At 45.8% G+C, this 18,302-nt stretch overlaps 1 protein-coding gene across 6 annotated transcripts in view; it reads left to right on the top strand.

Annotated features, from left to right (window-relative positions):
• The window catches only part of LOC134358362 (AT-rich interactive domain-containing protein 3A-like), a 264,946-nt gene extending 247,536 nt beyond the window's left edge, over positions 1-17,410 (top strand). For all 6 annotated transcript variants that reach the window (XM_063070502.1, XM_063070501.1, XM_063070498.1 and 3 more), the window contains 2 exons: positions 2,914-3,003; positions 6,199-17,410. In XM_063070502.1, the coding sequence (XP_062926572.1) occupies positions 2,914-3,003; positions 6,199-6,338 (230 nt within the window). In that variant the 3' untranslated portion in view covers positions 6,339-17,410. The remainder of the gene's footprint in view (positions 1-2,913; positions 3,004-6,198) is intronic.
• Positions 17,411-18,302: the final 892 nt, after the last annotated feature.

The raw sequence follows: 18,302 nt of genomic DNA, 5'->3' as shown, positions 1-18,302 counted from the left end.
GATACGGCAAGGCTGGTGTCAGTACTTGCAGTACAAGCTTCTCTACATTAGTGAACAGCTGATACATTGACTGGAAATGAGTGTGGGCTATGTGCCTAACATTTGTATGTATGTACACGTACCTGTGTATTTATGGACCCAGAGTCTGTACACAGGATTAAGGATCAACTCTGTTCACCATCTACATTTACATGTTTTAGGAAATTGCTGTGCTGTCTTGGTCAGGGCATGACATGCAACAAAAAACAACATTAAGTTGTGATAAAGAACAAAGAATTATATTAAAAATGAAGGATTATATACTTAAAAATAAACCTCATAAACTTAGAGGTTAAATTACGGATATGAATAAAGTGCGTAAATACGTATGTAGCCCCCTGGTAAGCCTCAGGCTCGCTCAGCTGGCTTTCGTCTAGCGGGAGCAGCCTTTGGCCCCACCAAACTGGGTAGTCAAGTTTGTGTGGATGCTGTGTGATGTATCCCACCCTGCCAAATAACAGGCAATACACCATATGCGATTAAATGATTACACTTTATAGATCTTACTGGAACTATGTACTTATAGAGATAAAATATAAAAGGAAAGTAAAAGGCGCCAAACTTATCAAAGTTCAACCACTTCGTGCACAACAGTTGGAGCTCAATGAACGGAGTCTTCTTTCCACCATTCGATCCCCTCCGACCTCCTCGACCCGCCGCCTGGGACCAACCACGGTGGTCGACCAGATGCTCCACATGAGTCTGTCCTCGTCTCCTCTCCTCGCTGAAGACCCTGGGCCTCAGACTCCCGCTCGGGGTCCGTCCCGTCGACCAGCTTATAGCATCGTGTCTCTTCTCCCTGTCCCCATCCACCTTCTGTGCCAAAACAATAGCTTACAGACACACAAGAAAATAACATCTATCCCAATTGGTTCGTTCTCTCTTATCAATAATATAACCCAAACAAGCAGAGAGAGAGAGAACTCCTTACATCGCAGTTATTATTACAGAAAACCCATTTTTATTATAACATAACAAAGAAGCTATTTTGTTAGCATTCGCAGTAACATAAAAGAAGAAACCCCTTACACGTAGATACCAGCATGTATTTACAATGTAAACAGTATTATAAAAAGTGGTTTAAGGTGTTTGCAGTGCAGTGTTGGGGGGTAACGGGTAGAAGGGGGTGGTGGGGAGCTAACTAGAATGTTTGATCAGATTAACTGCCCCGGGGAAGAAACTTTTAAAATGGTGTGGTCTTTGTTTTAATCACCCTATTATGCTTTCCGGAAGGGGGCTTTTGGAAAATACAATTTGCAGGTGGGTAATGTCCTCAATGATTTTTCCTCCCTGATTCTTTGCCCCAGATACATGCAAGTCTTGCAGTGATGGTAGGCTACTGGCCTGACCACTCCTGTCATTTCTGTCTTATCACACAGGGCAGACCTGACTTCATTTGTGCTCCCTGCCTTGGTTATGTGTTACTGTCCTAGACCGCCAGCGGAGAGTTGCCCTGCGAGGTCTTTGATGTTCGATCATCAGTCTAAACCTCATCACTGTGCCCTCAGCGTTGGCGGCAAAATTGTTGGTCTGGGAAGCACCAAAATGTCAAAATGTCAGGGTAACCATTCTGTGGAGGAGGGGTCAGGGGTTACGTGCTCAGTAACATCTTTACAGGATGTCACTGCCAAGACCAGCTTTTATTGCCCAGTCCTGATTGCCGTTGAGCCTGTGGTGGTGAGCTTCCTCCTTTTACCACAGCAGTACTTCTGGTGAAGGTGCTCCCACAGCCCCATTGGGAAGGGGGTTCCAGCATTTAGACCCAGTGACAGTGGAGGCACCTGGAGGTGGTAGTGTTTTTTTTTCATTTAGTTATCGATTGATTGATTGATAAGCACGGTAACAGGCCTTTCCGGCCTAACGAGCCCACGCCGCCCAATTACACACGTAACCAATTAACCTAACCGGTACGTCTTTGGAATGTGGGAGGAATAGGGAGCACCTGGAGGGGACCCATGTGGGCATGGGGAGAACGTACAAACTCCTTACAAGCAATGGCGGAATTGAACCCAAATCGCTGCGCCATAATGGTGTTACACCAACCACTGCATTACCGTGCTGCCCAATCTTGGACTTGCTGCTGTCCTTCCTGTGCTGAAGGTCAAGGATCTGAGAGGTGCTGTGGGTGAGTAACTGCAGGGTAATGCAGCAGGTCGAGCCGCTAGCTGACAGCTTCGGTGACCCTGGCCGTGGTTGCTGCCGGTGATGAACTTTGCACGCTCGCCTTGCTCCCTGATCGATGGAGGTGGCCGGGGAATTGATGAGGTGCGAAGGAATATCAGCGGGGAATGGCATTGCTCTGTGAGCCACTTCGCGTGTAGAGTTTGCACGCTATCCCTGTGACCTGGTGGGTTTCCCAGCATGCTCCAGTTTCCAGTGAGTTCCATGATTTCCTCCGGGTGCTCCAGCTTCCTCCCACATCCCAGTGTGTGGGGATGTTACTGCTCTAAGTTGAGGCCAGTGTATAGAGCGGGGTAGAATCTGGGGGCAGTGAAAATGGCAAAAGTGAGACCTGTCACTGGATTACTGTGAGGGACTGGTCGATAGTGGGTGCTGGGCTGCTGGGAATGTTTTTGTGCTGTTAAACAATCTGCTGGAGGAACTCAGTGGGCCGAGCAGCATCTGTGGGAGGAAAGGAATTGTTGGCTGTTCGGGTCGAAACCCCAACCAAGGACTGAGAGTGGAGAGGAGGCAAGACGGCGGGCATAAAGGGGAGAGGTGGTAGTTGGGGGGGTGGGGGTGAGAAAGGAGTTGTTTTATACTAGTGCATCGTGACATCCACGCTCTGTATAGTCAGTGCCTGAGTCTATGAAGGCAATCGTACCCTGTGCCTTCTCCACCACCCTATCCACCCACATGTGATTCCTTCTACAGATGATCGACAGGAGCTGGCCTTGAACTTGTCAACAAATGGCATCAGCAGCATCAACATGTCTATTGAGATTAACGGCACTCTCTACACAGGTAAGGCACTTTCTCTTGCTGTTCCCGACCAGACAGGCCTCCTGATGCTGAAAGAATGAGCATGTTCATTAATAAATTGTTGATTATTCTGAGGAATAATCTTTAAGGACCCTCATCACCCAGGTCATGCCTTGTTCTCACTGCTACCATCGGGAAGGAGGTACAGGAGTCTGAAGGTACACACTCACCGATTCAGGGACAGCTTCTTCCCCTCTGCCATCTGATTTCTGAATGGACATTGAACCCATGAACATTACCTCACTACTTTTTTATTTTTGTACTACTTATTTAATATAACTATATATCTACTGTAATTCACATTTTTTCTCTATCACTATGTATTGCATTGTACCACTGCCACAAGGACAACAAATTTCACGACCTGTGCCGATGATATTAAACCTGATCCTGATTCTGAATTTGGATTTCCAAACAAAATGCCTGTTTTTATTTAAATTGCACATCCAGGGAGCAGAGCATTTGTTATAGATACAGGAAAATTCCTACTCCTGATAATCTTCTGTGGGTTAGCGCTGCTGCAGGGAGACTGACATTTGAGTTTATACGTTGGGATGGAAGGTTTTTACGTCGTGACACAATTGGTGTCCATCCCAGCAATTCACCATTTTCTGCTGTCTCAGAATGGAAGCAGGATCTCTGTCCCCTGGTTAGAGCATTCTTGCCCGTCAATGAAATGGGTATCTCTTTCTTCTAAACTGTCCGTGACAGCCAACGAAGAACCAGGTTCAAGAAAAACTAAAAATAAAAAGGGCAGCTTTATTTTATCTAAAATGATTTTCAAGAATATTACCGGGACTCAATGGGATGGGTTATAGGATGAGATTGGGCAGGCTAGGACATCATACTTGGAAGTCTGTGTCCTAAGTTAGTCCTGAGATCTCAGAGTAATATTAAGATAAGATCAGCTCTATTTGTCACATGTACGTTGAAATATACCGTGTATAAAGCCATGAATGGGGTTTAGGTAGGGTGAATGCACACAGTCTTTTTCCTAAGGTTGGGGAATCAGGAACTAGAGGACATAGTTCTGAGGTGAGAAGGGAGAAATTTATGAGGAAGCTGATGGGTAATTTTTTACACAAAGGGTGGTATGTGTGTGGAATGAGCTGTCAAAGGAAGTGGTTGGGGCAAGTGCACTAACTACATTTAGTAGCTATTTGGCCAGGTACAGGGATAGGACGGGTTTCAAGCAATGTGAGTAGAACACAGGTAAATGGGACTAGTATAGTTGAGCATCCTGGTTAGCATGGGCAGGTTGGGCCGAAGGGCCTGTTTCCGTGCAGAATGACTCTGTAACTCCATTTTTATTGCTCTGGGTCCAGGAGTCTTGGATTTTAATCCCGGAGGCTCTCGGCAGACCTGGAGATTTGGTAGCACTGGAAACCTGGGGGAGTTCCTTTAGGATGCATTTTATTCCTGGAGAAACTCTCTGGGGACCTTACAGGGTGAGAATCAACTCTGGTACTTTCAGACAAATCAGTGAGAAAACCTCCCTGAGACATGGTGTGGGGAGGCTCAAGAGAAAGAAGCCAGACTGATCTCAAAAACTCCCTTATGATTCCAAGAAACTGTATGGGTACAGGCCATTCGGCCCGACTGCTCTCTGCTGTATGGCGACCATTTTCCGCCTCTATTCCTCCTCTAACCAGATTGATGTTGTGCTGTTTCTTTCCTCCCCATGTGACTACAAGGATCACACTCTCGTCTCTGAGTCAGAGGCATCGATAGAGTTCTTTTCTAAGCGTAGGAATGTTGAATACTAGAGGACACACATTTAATATCAGAGAGGTAACGTTTAAAGGAAATGTGCCGTGATTATTTTTTTACACAGAGAGTGGTGGGTGCCTGGAATAGACTGCCAGGGTTACTGGTGGAAGTAGGCACAATAGAGGCATTTAAGAAGCTGTTAGATAGACACAGGAATACGCAGGGAGTGGACAAGACTACAAAAAATGGTGGGCACAGCCCACTCCATCAAGGCAAAGCCTTCCCCACCATTGAGCACATCTACGTGGAGTGCTGCCACAAAGAAGCAGCATCAAGGACCCCCGCCATCCAGACCACGCTCTCTTCTCACTGCTACCATCAGACAGGAGGTCCCACACCACCAGGTTCAGGAAGTTATTAGATTAGATTATGAGACCACTCAGTCCTCTTTTATTGTCATTTTGAAATGCATACATGCATTAACAAATGATCCAATGTTTCTCCGATGTGATATCACAAAAAACAAGACAGACCAAAGACCAACACTGACAAAACCACATAATTATAACATATAGTTACAGCAGTGCAAAACAATACCATAATTTGATGAAGAACAGTCCATAGGCACAGTAAAAAAAATAGTCTCAAAGTCCCGAGTCGATCAACTCCCGAGTCCCTGATAGCAGGCGGCAAAAGGGAGAAACTCCCTGCCATAAACCTCCAGGCACCGTCAGCCTGCCGGTACCTTGGAGGCAGCCGACCCTGAGTCCATCCGTCCGAAAATTCTGAGCTTCTGATACTGCCTCCCGAGCGCCTTCGACCTCTCTCCGGCCGCTGAAACACGCAAAGCCGAAGATTTCGGAGCCTTCAGCTCCAGAGGTTCCGGTTACCACACAGTAGCAGCAGTAGCAAAGCAGACATTTCAGAAGTTTTCCAGATGTTCCACTATGCCTCACATCTGTCTCCATCAAATCAGGATTGCGCACGGTCCCCTACTTGACAGATACAGATGTCACCGGAGAGGCTGCACACGCTGTCGTCGTGCCGCCATCTTCTCCCCGTTTTACCCTACAATCATCACCTCTTGAACCAGCATGAATAACTTCACTCACCTCAACAATGAATAGACTCACTTTCAGGGACTGTGTAGCTCATATTCTCAGTATTAATTTATATTTTTCATTATTTGCTTTCATTGGTTGCTTGTCAGTTTATTTTTGTATGGTTTTCCACCAATTCTATTGTATTTCTTTATTGTCCTGAACAAGGATCTCAAGGCTATATATGGTAACACATACACATAGTTTGATAACAGATTTGCCTCTGACTTTTTGATATGGTTCGTGTTCAGGCAGAAGAGATTTAGTCTAAGTTGACACAAAGATTGAGGGCCATTTCCTCTCATGCACTGTTCAGTCTTCTTGCATAATTGTGGTAGACTAAAAACAAACTCTTTTCCTCTTTCAGGAGTCCTGTTTGCCCAGCGACCCACCGTCCATGTAATTGCTGGACCCAGCAGTAGTACTCCTGCCTCACAGAGTACCACCAGTCCTACCTCCGTCAAGGGCCCTGCCTCAGCTGAGCCCTCCACCAGCGGCTCCCCCTGAGGGCGGGCGTCCGATCGCTGCGTCAGGAAAAGGACTCGTCTCGATTGTATTTTTCTAAAATCTTAAGAAGGCAGGGAATTTAAGAAAGAAAATGAGAATTGCAGAAACAAAGGAGAGAGAAAAAAAAAGAAAAACCAAGCCAGTAAATGATTGCACAGATCTTTCCAGCTCAAGGAACCTACAAGACTATTAATTTTAGAATATATTGCCCATCTCCTGGCTGTCAAAACCTGGTGTTGCCTTCGGGGTCAGAGGGCAAGAGTTAATTGGACCTGGGTGTGCAGATGTAACTTCCCGACCTCAGACTTGTAAAACCATTATCAGTTCCTCGGCCTGCTTTTCTAATGGGAATAGTTTATGCCAATTTGTCACCCTGCCCCTGCATCCTTGGGTTGTGGTTGGGCCACAGCGCCAACACTGGTGGGAAGCTGTAAGTGCAGTGTGACACCTGTACATAGGCTGTCCCCTTTATAAAGAACTGATAATAGTAACAGCTGACTGGAAATGCATGCACACTCAAGAATATTAATATATTATTATATAAATATGCAGCCCAGTGATATGAGTGATTCACAATGTGACAGTCTATCCTTTGTTGGCTACAGATTCAAAAAGGAGGCAGTCCCAGGTGAGAATGAGTCTCATGAGCTATGGTCAATTCCTTAAGAACTGTGAGTAGCGCCAAGTTTTTTGTGTGCTTGTAATATATTCATTGTGATGGGAGTCACCATGAGGACACAAGAGACGGCAGATGCGAGAGTCTGGAGCAACATGCAATCTGCTGGAGTAAATCAGCAGGTCGGACATCGTCCGAGGGAGGAGACGTATCCGCAATGACCGGAAATGTCGACAGCTTCTTCCTTCTCACGGATGCTGCTCGACCTGCTGAGTTCCTCCAGCAGATTCTTACTTTGAGGGTGATGGTTTAAGAACACTAACTCTTAAAGGGTGTCGATCCTTGGCTGGGAGGGGGGAGCGGAGGAGCTGTGGGCTTCAGTGCCCCACACTTACCAGAGCCAGTCTTGCCCACGGCTTCCAACTGCAGCTCAGTGCATGGTGCTTTTGCTTCAGAGTCATAGCTGCAAGCCCCACCCCAGAGACTTCAGTAGAAAAGTCCAGGTGGGCCCCCCAGTGTGGTACTGAGAAACGGCTGCCCTGTCAACAGTGCGATCTTTCAACCAAAGCCCTGTCAGTTGGTCATCGAAGATCCCACGACCTTATTGTGATGAGAAGGGGGAGGGCGGGGTGCTTCCTGGTTCCCTGGCCCACACATGTCAATGTCAGCCAAACAGATAATCTGGCCACCGTCACATAGATCCTCGTGGGAGCTTGCTGTGCATAATAATGGCCGCTGAACTTCTACTGTTACAGCAGTGAGCGCTACTCACAAGGAATGCCAGGGGTCATCCTGAGGTCAGGGCCCTGGAAATCAAGGGCTTTGGTGCCCACTACATTAGGGATCCGGAAGAGGACCAACGCTAACAGTTTTCACCCCCTTCCCGGACTAGCCCTCCTGTGGCAGGAGGAGTGCGTGAGGCTTATAGGCCAGCTATGGGTCCCCCGTGGATCCAGGCACCTATCTGCCCAGGATCATCTGAACCAGTGCACTTAATGCTGATCTAATGCAGGAGTTACGGCGTGTTTCTTTGAAGTTTATTTTACTGGGTTGGGGTGCAGAGGAGTGGAGAAGGTCGATGAGCAGAGAGTGTGTTTGAATCGAATTGTAGGGGATATCCCATCGAGTGAGTATTGGTGTCAGAGATGCAGGGGTGAAATATGTACTTGGAGTGTGTACGGTGAAAGTGTTGTGAGACCACCCCCCCCCCGCAACTTCCCCACCTTCTCTTATTTTAATCGTGATGTGGCACTTATCTTTAAAAAAAAGTTGCATTCTGCAGTAATTCCTGCTACAGGAATGATCTCAGGTTGGGGCAGGGCAGTGCCTGGGGCAGTTACGTGACCCCTAGCAGCAGACACTGAGTTAGACAGCCCGAGTTCACGCGGATCCGGGGTGGGGTGGGGGTCCATGGAGTTACACCATGGCAAAATTTTGCAGGGAGGCAGCTCAAGGAAAATAATCTCAATCCAGTCAGATACCGAAAGTAACTAAAACAATTAATGCGTATTAAATTCCTCTCCCAATTGCATCCTTGGTTCAGGTTTGGAGCCTCAGTAGGATTGGCCAGTGGAAGGAACCAGTCAATAATTTCCATCAATTGCTTCCCTATTCTTAACTTAAACTTGATGGATTTACCTCCACTACTCCCCCTTGCTGAGAGAGCCCCGACAGACAGCAACTGAATGTCTATACGATTCGTTAATGCACTTCAAAAGTACTTGATTGCTGGCAAGGTGCTTTGGCAGCCTGAAGTTGTGAAAGGTGCTACCAAAATGCAGGGCTCTTTCATCAAAAAGTCATGGGCGGGGTGGGAGGAAGAACGTAAATCAGAACCTAATAAGGTTGTCCTTGTTCGTACATCCATCACAATCCCAGCACATCCCGCGGCTTTAATTTGGTGCTAGTTGGGATGGCATAAGCCGACAGATGGAATACCCGACACAGGGAGGAGTTACTGGATTTGGTGATACACCGCGAGCAGCCTGCAGATGAGCAGGTCTGTCAGTGTGGCGCAGTCACAGTGTGGATCGTGGCATCACCTTCCACTACATCGGAGTGAGTGTGTGTGTGTGTGGCTGATGTATGTCAATGTGCATATATGAACATATCGTTTGTGTATGCAAAGCATACGTATGCTCTTTCCATGGTATATGCAGTGTGTGTGTGTGTGTGTGTGTGTTGTGCATTTGTATGTACGCATGGTGTGTCTGTGTTGTGTCTGGTGTGTATATACACAGGATCTGCTTGTGTGTATGAAGTGTGTGTGTGCATACACAATATGTGTGTGTATGGATGCAGAATATATGTATTTTGTCTCTGTGGTATATGCAGTGTGTGTGGGAGGGGAGGGGCCTGTGCCAGTGTTGAGGGTGAGTGGTTTACCACAGGTAATTTCCAACAGGTATTACCGGTGTGCTTGGTGTACCACAGATAATATCCAACAGGTATTACAGGTGTGTATGGTGTAGCACAGGTAATACTCAATAGGTATTACAGGTGTGCATGGTGTACCTCAGCTAATACCCAACAGGTATTACGGGTGTGTATGGTGTACCTCAGCTCATATCCAACAGGTATTACAGGTGTGCATGATGTACCTCAGCTCATATCCAACAGGTATTACGGGTGTGTATGGTGTACCTCAGCTAATATCTAACAGGTATTACGGGTGTGTATGGTGTACCTCAGCTAATATCTAACAGGTATTACGGGTGTGTATGGTGTACCTCAGCTCATATCCAACAGGTATTACAGGTGTGCATGATGTACCTCAGCTAATAACCAACAGGTATTACGGGTGTGCATGGTGTACCTCAGCTAATATCCAACAGGTACTGATTCCTGTTTCTCATGGCTTCCTCCCTCCCCCACCCTAGACCAGTGGTGACTCCAGACCCCTGGACTTCCCACCTTGCACGACCAACAGGACAGGTGGACCTCTGTCACCCCCTATAGTGTTTGTACAAGAGTCCGTGAAGTAATGTCACTGTTTCAGTAAGTCAGTAAGAGGAAAAGGCAACACACATCAAAGTTGCTGGTGAACGCAGCAGGCCAGGCAGCATCTCTCGGAAGAGGTACAGTCAACGTTTCAGGCCGAGACCCATCCTGTTTGACAACTAGCCAGGTGGCAGTAGCTGGGAACTCTATACAATCCTAGACCAAAATCGCTCTCTGTCGAGTTCACTGAATTTGGGTAATGGTGCAAATGAGCCGTTACTGCCCTTGAGAAGGTGGCAGTGAACCACTGCCCATAGCAGAAGTAGGCACAACTGTGAAGCATTTCAGAGGGTAGGCCCAGAGTTTTGCAAGTCTGGAATCGTGCATAGGTCAGATATGGGAAGGATTTTAAATTTCCTTCCCTGAAGGCCAGACAGGTTTTAAATGTAAATCCAGTTTTCATTCCCAATCTAGTGTAATGAGACCAATGGATTGTTCTTCTCAAAGTTGGCATAGAATGAATGGGCCAAATGGCCTCTTTTCGTGCTGTGATAATTTTGTAATGCTGTTTTCATTGGTAACAACTGACAGATTCAAATTCCTTTTTTTCTGAATCTCAGGGTTAATGTGTTATTACAGACTATCCACAAAGTTCTTTACCTTGCCCTATCCCCACTTTCCCACCCTTTGCAAAGAGCAGTCTGTCACAGTGAGCAACTCACGAAGGCAGACATTGTTGTTTGGCACAAAAGGATTGACCTTTGAGATGAAGAAACTCTTCCTGCAGTTACAAGGAGACTTGTCACACTCTGTCCTGGAATACTCAGTTCTATCAGAAAGTATTCTGAAGATTAACTAATCTGACCCTGAGTTAGGTTGATAAGGTGAGGAGGAATTGAATAGATTCCTGTGGAGCTTAGATGATTGCGAGGAGATCTCATTGAAACCTGTGGAAGGACAGGATGAGCATTAGGGGAAACTTTGCCTGGCAGCCAAGTTCAGAAGCTACAAAGATTCAGTCCAGTTAAATTGAAAAGAGGCAAATGGCATTCGTATACAAAATAACCACCTTGCATTCGGCCATTTGTATGGATCCCTGCGATGGGAAGGTCTGCAAATTCTTGAACCTTCTCTTGCCCAGAGGGTTATATTCATAGAAACATAAAACATAGAAGCAACCCCTCCCTCCCTCCATGTCATTGCCAAATATCCTTCTGTGACAACCTCATTTGTTAGCACTTGGTCTGTAGCCTTCTAAAACTTAGTGACTCCAGTGTTTGTTTAGACGTTAGACCATAAGCCATTCGATCAGGGTTGATTTATTTTCCCTCCCAACCCTATTCTCCTGCCATCTCCCCGTAACCTTTGGCACCCTTACTAATCAAGAGCCTAAACACCTCTTTAAATATACCCACAGTTGTATATGGCAATGAATTCCACAGTTTCACCAACCTCTGTCTAAAGAAATTCCTCTTTATCTCTATTCTAAAGGGATGGTCCTTACATTCTGAGGCTGTGCTCTCTGGCCCTAGACTCTCCCACGATTGGAAATAGCCTCTCCACGTTTCGATATTTGAAAGGTTTCAATGAGATATCCCCCCCCCCCCATTCTTCTAAACTCCAACTTGTATAGTCCCAAAACCATCAAACGCTCCTCATAAGTTAGTTCTTCCTAGATCATTCGGGTGAACCTCCTCTGGACCATCTCCAATGCCAACACATCTTTTCTTAGATAAGGGGCCCAAAACTGCTCACAATACTCAAAGTGCGGACTGACCAGTGCCTTGTAAAGCTTCTGCGTCACATCCTTACTTTTGTATTCTAGTCCTCTCAAAATGAATGCTAACATTGCATTTGCCCTCCTTACCACTGACTCAACCTGCAAGTTAACCTTGAGGGAATCCTGCATGAGAACTCCTAAGTCTCTTTGCACCTCTGATTTTTGAACTTAGGAAATAGTCCTTGCCTTCCTTCCTTCTACCAAAATGCATGACCATGCACTTCCCTACACTACTCCAGTTGCCACTTCGACCATTCTCCCAATCTGTCTAAGTCCTTCTAAAGACTCCCTGCTTCCTCAACACTACCTGCCCCTCCACCTATCTTTGTATTATCTGCAAACTTGGCCACAAAGCCATCAATTCCATCATCCAAATCATTGACATATAACATGAAAAGAAATTATCCTTACACCACCCTGTGAGTAATACCACTAGTTACTGGTAACAAACCAGAAAAGGTTCCCTTCATTACCCCTCTTTGCCTCCTACCAGTAAGCTAGACTCTTTCCCGTGATACCCTGACCTCTTGTGAGGCAGCCTCATGTGCGGCACCTTGTCAGAGCCCTTCTGAAAATCCAAATAAGCATCCACTGACTCTCCTTCGTCTATCCTCCATGTTTCCCAGTCTGCGTCCCTTGTCACAGTGCAGTTTGTTGCTCTGGTCTAGAGATGGGATTAGCTTGATCTACTGTAGAAAGGGTGAGGGATTGAGTGAGCAGATTACCTGAGCTGTGAGTGGTGGAGAGATGGTGGGGACAGTGGATCAACAATCTTTGCTAGTATAATGTAGGGAACACTGTGTACAGGGATTGTCACTAATTTTTCAGGAGAGATACCAAAGTGGCCCCTTGTCAAAAGGTTTCACTGGCAAGCTCACAATTTCTAGCTGTGTACCAGCCAATCATTCAATCCTGGCAGGTTTTATATCCTCTCTGTGTGTGTTTATGTGTGTGTGTATGTATAAGTGCGTGTGAAAGAGAGTGTACACGTGGCTTTGTGTGTGTGTACATGCGATGGGTAGATGTATGGGTGTGCTTGTGCCTATCTGTGAGTATTCAAGTGTTTGCATGATGTTGTTAAGTATGTCTGACTGTCGTATATGTGTGAGTGTATCAAGAGTGTCCTTGGATGTGCATGCGTGCTCTTGTGTGTACATCTAGTGTGCACGTCAGTGTGCTAGGGTGTCAGGTGTGTGTTTGTATATGTGTGCTTCTGTTGTGTATCCAGTGTGTATTTACACATAAATTCCTCTGGATCTTCCCACTGAGCCTACCCCTTGCCTTCGATCTTCTCCCATTTTGCCAGGAGGAGAGTGAAAATCCTCGATACTTTTCAGAGAGAGTTGCAGGTCCTGTAGAGTATCCCATTCCCGTTCCAAAGGCAAAAAGCCCTGTCATACCCTGTCATTATGAAACACTGGCCTTGCCCACGCAGGATTCCTGTTGGCACTTTCCTCAACACCTGTAGCCCTGACCTTCACTGCTCAGTGTGTCACTTGCCTGTCTGCACTGTCATTCCCAATCAACACTGTTCCCCAGTTGTCTTTCCCGCTGCCTCTCAAGTTCAGTTCCACTGGCATCAGAGGAGGAGTTCACTTGCTCTGTCGAGTGTGTTTTTGGCGCCACTACTGAAGTCAAATTTCAGTTGGGTCCAAGAGTCTGTTTTCTTGCAGTATGACTGCTCATCATTTGTTCCAGTGATTTACAGTTTTGTTTTTCTCCTCCGCCCCCCACCTCACCTCCAAACCCCTCCATCCCACTTCGCCATCCCACCAAGGTTCTCAGTGAAGGTAAATTACTGGGGTGTGGAGGGGTGAGTGATTGACTGGTTGGGGGGGTGGGAAGGGAGAGGAAGGTGGTGGTTGACACACGCATCGGTACCCTGACCCAAGCCAGTCCAATTAAGCCAAAAGACCTTAAGACATGGAAACAGAATTAAGCTATTCTGTGCATCAAGCCTGCTCCTCTGTTGCATCATGGCTGATTTATTATTCCTCTCAACCCCATTCTCCTGCCTTCTCCCTGTAACCTTTGATGCCCTGACTAGTCAAGAACCTATCAAACTTTGCTTTCCTATGTACCCAGTCACTGTCCCCTCCAAGCCGGGGTTGGTGGTAGAGACAGATACATAGAAACTAGGTGCAGGAGTAGGCCATTCGGCCCTTCGAGACTGCACCGCCATTCAGTATGATCATGGCTGATCATCCAACTCAGAACCCTGCACCAGCCTTCCCTCCATACCCCCTGATCCCTTTAGCCACAAGGGCCATATCTAACTTCCTCTTAAATATAGCCAATGAACTGGCCTCAACTGTTTCCTGTGGCAGAGAATTCCACAGATTCACCACTCTCTGTGTGAAGAAGTTTTTCCTCATCTCGGTCCCAAAAGGCTTCCCCTTTATCCTCAAACTGTGACCCCTCGTTCTGGACTTCCCCAACATTGGGAACAATCTTCCTGCATCTAGCCTGTCCAATCCCTTTAGGATTTTATACGTTTCAATCAGATCCCCCCTCAATCTTCTAAATTCCAATGAGTGTAAGCCTAGTTCATCCAGTCTTTCATCATATGAAAGTCCTGCCATACCAGGAATCAATCTGGTGAACGTTGTTTGTACTCCCTCTATGGCAAGGATGTCTTTCCTCAGATTAGGGGACCAAAACTGCACACAATACTCCAGGTGTGGTCTCACCAAGGCCTTGTACAACTGCAGTAGTACCTCCCTGCTCCTGTACTCAAATCCTCTCGCTATAAATGCCAGCATACCATTCGCCTTTTTCACCGCCTGCTGTACCTGCATGCCCACTTTCAATGACTGGTGTATAATGACACCCAGGTCTCGTTGCATCTCCCCTTTTCCTAATCGGACACCATTCAGATAATAATCTGTTTTCCTGTTTTTGCCACCAAAGTGGATAACTTCACATTTATCCACATTAAATTGCATCTGCCATGAATTTGCCCACTCACCTAACCTATCCAAGTCACCCTGCATCCTCTTAGCATCCTCCTCACAGCTAACACTACCGCCCAGCTTCGTGTCATCCACAAACTTGGAGATGCTGCATTTAATTCCCTCATCCAAGTCATTAATATATATTGTAAACAACTGGGGTCCCAGCACTGAGCCTTTGCGGTATCCCACTAGTCACTGCCTGCCATTCTGAAAAGGTCCCGTTTATTCCCACTCTTTACTTCCTGTCTGCCACCCAATTCTCTATCCACATCAATACCTTACCCCCAATACCGTGTGCTTTAAGATTGCACACTAATCTCCTGTGTGGGACCTTGTCAAAAGCCTTTTGAAAATCCAAATATACCACATCCACTGGTTCTCCCCTATCCACTCTACTAGTTACATCCTCAAAAAATTCTATGAGATTCGTCAGACATGATTTTCCTTTCACAAATCCATGCTGACTTTGTCCGATGATTTCACCGCTTTCCAAATGTGCTGTTATCACATCTTTGATAACTGACTCCAGCAGTTTCCCCACCACCGATGTTAGGCTAACCAGCCTATAATTCCCTGGTTTCTCTCTCCCTCCTTTTTTAAAAAGTGGGTTTACATTAGCCACCCTCCAATCCTCAGGAACTAGGACATTTAAGAGACATTAAGGACATTTAAGAGACTCCTAGATAGGTACGTGGATGACAGAAAAATGGAGGGCTATGTGGGAGGGAAGGGTTAGATTGATCTTGGAGTAGGTTAAAAGGTTAGTACAACATCATGGGCCAAAGGACCTGTACTGTGCTATAGTGTCGTCTTGTGCTAGAGGGTGATGGACCAAGTTCTGGGCAATGCAGTTCGCATGAATGGGTGTCTACTGGTCAGCGAGATCAAGTTCCTTCCTGTACAATTCTGTACTTCTATGAAGTGTAAAAGACCATAAGATATAGGAGCAGAATTAGGCCATTTGGCCCATCAAGTCCACCATTCCATCATGGCTTATTTATTATCCCCTCAACCCCATTCCCCTGCTTTCTCCCTATGACCTTTGACATCCTTACAAGAACCTATCAACTTCCACTTGGCCCCACAGCCGTTTGTGACAGTGAAGTCCACAGATTCACCAACTGTCCATCACTGGATGCCAACAAGGATGTTTGTCCATTGCTTTGCCTTCCAGAGCCAATGGTGCAAAGACTGAATCATCACAGCACTCCTGTTGAGGAGGTGGAAGATAAAGCTGCGGCCTTCTCTGTCAGTGGGGTCCTCTCCCCCTGCACACCGATTGTGTTGGCTCTAGCTATCCTCCAGTCTATAAGCATACCAAAGGATGCAATAGGAGAGAGTCGGGAGGAAGGCAGGCTTGAATATCGAACTGATTCAGAAAGCAGTGATAGTTGAACCAAAGGTATCCATTGGGGATTGGGGTTAGTGGCTATGCCCTGTCCACCAGCTGATTCAAAGCCGCTGATCCTATCTGAGGGGCTGAATTGACCACTTTATGGCTGAGCCAGTGAGAATCTGTTCTTGGCATTTCCAATTCACATCCCAGAAATATTTATTCACATCACAGAGGGTCGGTGGTTGGGAACACCAGTGGGCATACCAGTGCTTCCTTTTGTCTGAGGCAAGCCCACATGAATCTTCCATACTGTCAGAGGTGTGGTTGGGCCATTGGAAAAGGTGGTGCTCAGTCTTATGTTTAATGGGTGTCTCTCGTAGAGGGCCTTAGACCCTGGTGGAACAGGATGTCAGATGTTGGGTGAGATGCTTGTGGAGGTCCCATGCCACAGACCAGCCATGTTTACAGTAAAGCCTCTGATCTCCCAGCAATACTGGGAAGGGCACAGAGTTGTCTGTGTTGGGAAGTGAGATATAGCCAATCAGTGCTTCCTTTCTGGGGTCTGTGCCAGTGGGTCGTCACAGACTTTTCCATCTAAGATGGTAACTGTGCATCATGATATTGGTCAAGAGCAATCAAACCTGAAGATGCTGGAACCAAAACAAGAATAAATAAAGAAGTTGCTGGATAATACAGGTCAGGTAACATCCATGGAGGGGGAAACAGTGTTCCAAGTCAACAGACGTTCCACCAGATGGGATCTTTCTGATGAAAGGTCATCAGCCTGAAACTCTTGACTGTTTCTCTCTCTCTACAAATGCTGCCTGACCTGTTGAGTATCTCAAATGACTTCTCTACTTTGTTGGCGATGGAACGAGAAGTCAGACTAGTTTCCCAGGACTTGATGGGCTCCTCAAAGAAGTCCCACATGTTTCCTTATAGGAATCTCCTCCTACCTATAGATTTCCAATTCATGTACCATTGGTTGTGAAGTTTCGAAATCTCCCAATTCCAAAGCTGATTTCTTCAATCTGAAAGGAAAATGCATTTAATGTTCACCCCTGATTTTATTCACTAGATGTTTAACTGTTGAACCTCAGGGTCATTGTAACATTTAAAATTATGTTATAAATGGAAAGCAGATGCCTGTTTCTGATAAAAGGTCTGAAAATAGGCCGTCAGTCCAAAACCATGAATTCCATTTCTGTCTCCACAGATGCTGTCTGACCTGCTGAATAATTTCCAGCTGTTTCTGCTTTTATTTCAGACTTGCAGCATCTGCAGGTTTTTGCTTGTTGAAAGTATAAGCCTGTTCTGCGAAGGAACAGCTACTAAATGAAAACAACTACTGTTTGGGAAAAAAAGAATGAAATAATTGTCTGTACTGCTTTGCAGTACAATTAATCCAGGTCTTGTGCTACAAAAAGACAAAAATACCTCAAACTTCTTTTCTGTGTTTCTTCACATATATTATATATATATATATATATATATATATATATATATATACCTCAGCTCTCATTAGCGTTTTAATTTTTAATGCTTGCAAGTTTGTTATGATGATTAACCTTTTTTTTGAAATTGTAACACCAAAGAAGAGATTTTATGAAGAACTATATTACATACTCCCCAAAACAATCCAAACAAAAATCATTAATTTTAAACGCCTCCAAAGATTTCAGACGAATTGCTTTCCCCTTGGTTTTGAGTTTTGCGTAGTGTTACATTAAAGGGAGAGAGCAACCTGTCTTATAATCTGGAAGCATTCTTGCCTATGTGTGTTAAAGCTGCCAAAAACAAACAGGCATTATGTAGGTCATCAATGCCCTCCTGTTGGATCCTTGTAGTCAAGAGGACCAAAAGGACTTGCTTAAATATTGTGAATGGGTGTGAGTGAATGCACTGTACCTCCTTTAATAGTCCATCTAAGCAAGGCAAGGCTAAATAACTTGAGGCTTAAGGCCTAGATGATGTGGGTGAGAAACCCCACATGTTGTAACTGGCACTTCCCTGGAAAAATTCAAGCCATACGCCACGTTGATTTGAACCTGACTTGCCATTACCAATAGGAGGACAACGATGGTTTAACTCCAGGTCGAATGGGGTAAATGGCCATCATTATAAAATGGCAGTGATGGGGTAAGATTCAGGAATGAGGTCTTTTCTGTCTGCTGTGCTTGCACCAACCACGGGTATAAATAAAGTCCCTACAGGCTTGACGTAACATATCTGCGATTTGCTGCTATCGTCTCAACCATAGCTAGTGGTTGATGTCAGGGAGTCCCACTCCTGGGGTTACCAGGGCCCCATAGTGGTTATGTCAGTGGACTGGTTACGC

The sequence above is a fragment of the Mobula hypostoma genome, chromosome 18, assembly GCF_963921235.1.
Source record: "Mobula hypostoma chromosome 18, sMobHyp1.1, whole genome shotgun sequence".
In the NCBI taxonomy this organism is placed as follows: Eukaryota; Metazoa; Chordata; class Chondrichthyes; order Myliobatiformes; family Myliobatidae; genus Mobula; species Mobula hypostoma.
The sequence above is the reverse complement of the archived record's forward strand: the minus strand, read 5'-3'. Positions and strand labels throughout refer to the sequence as shown.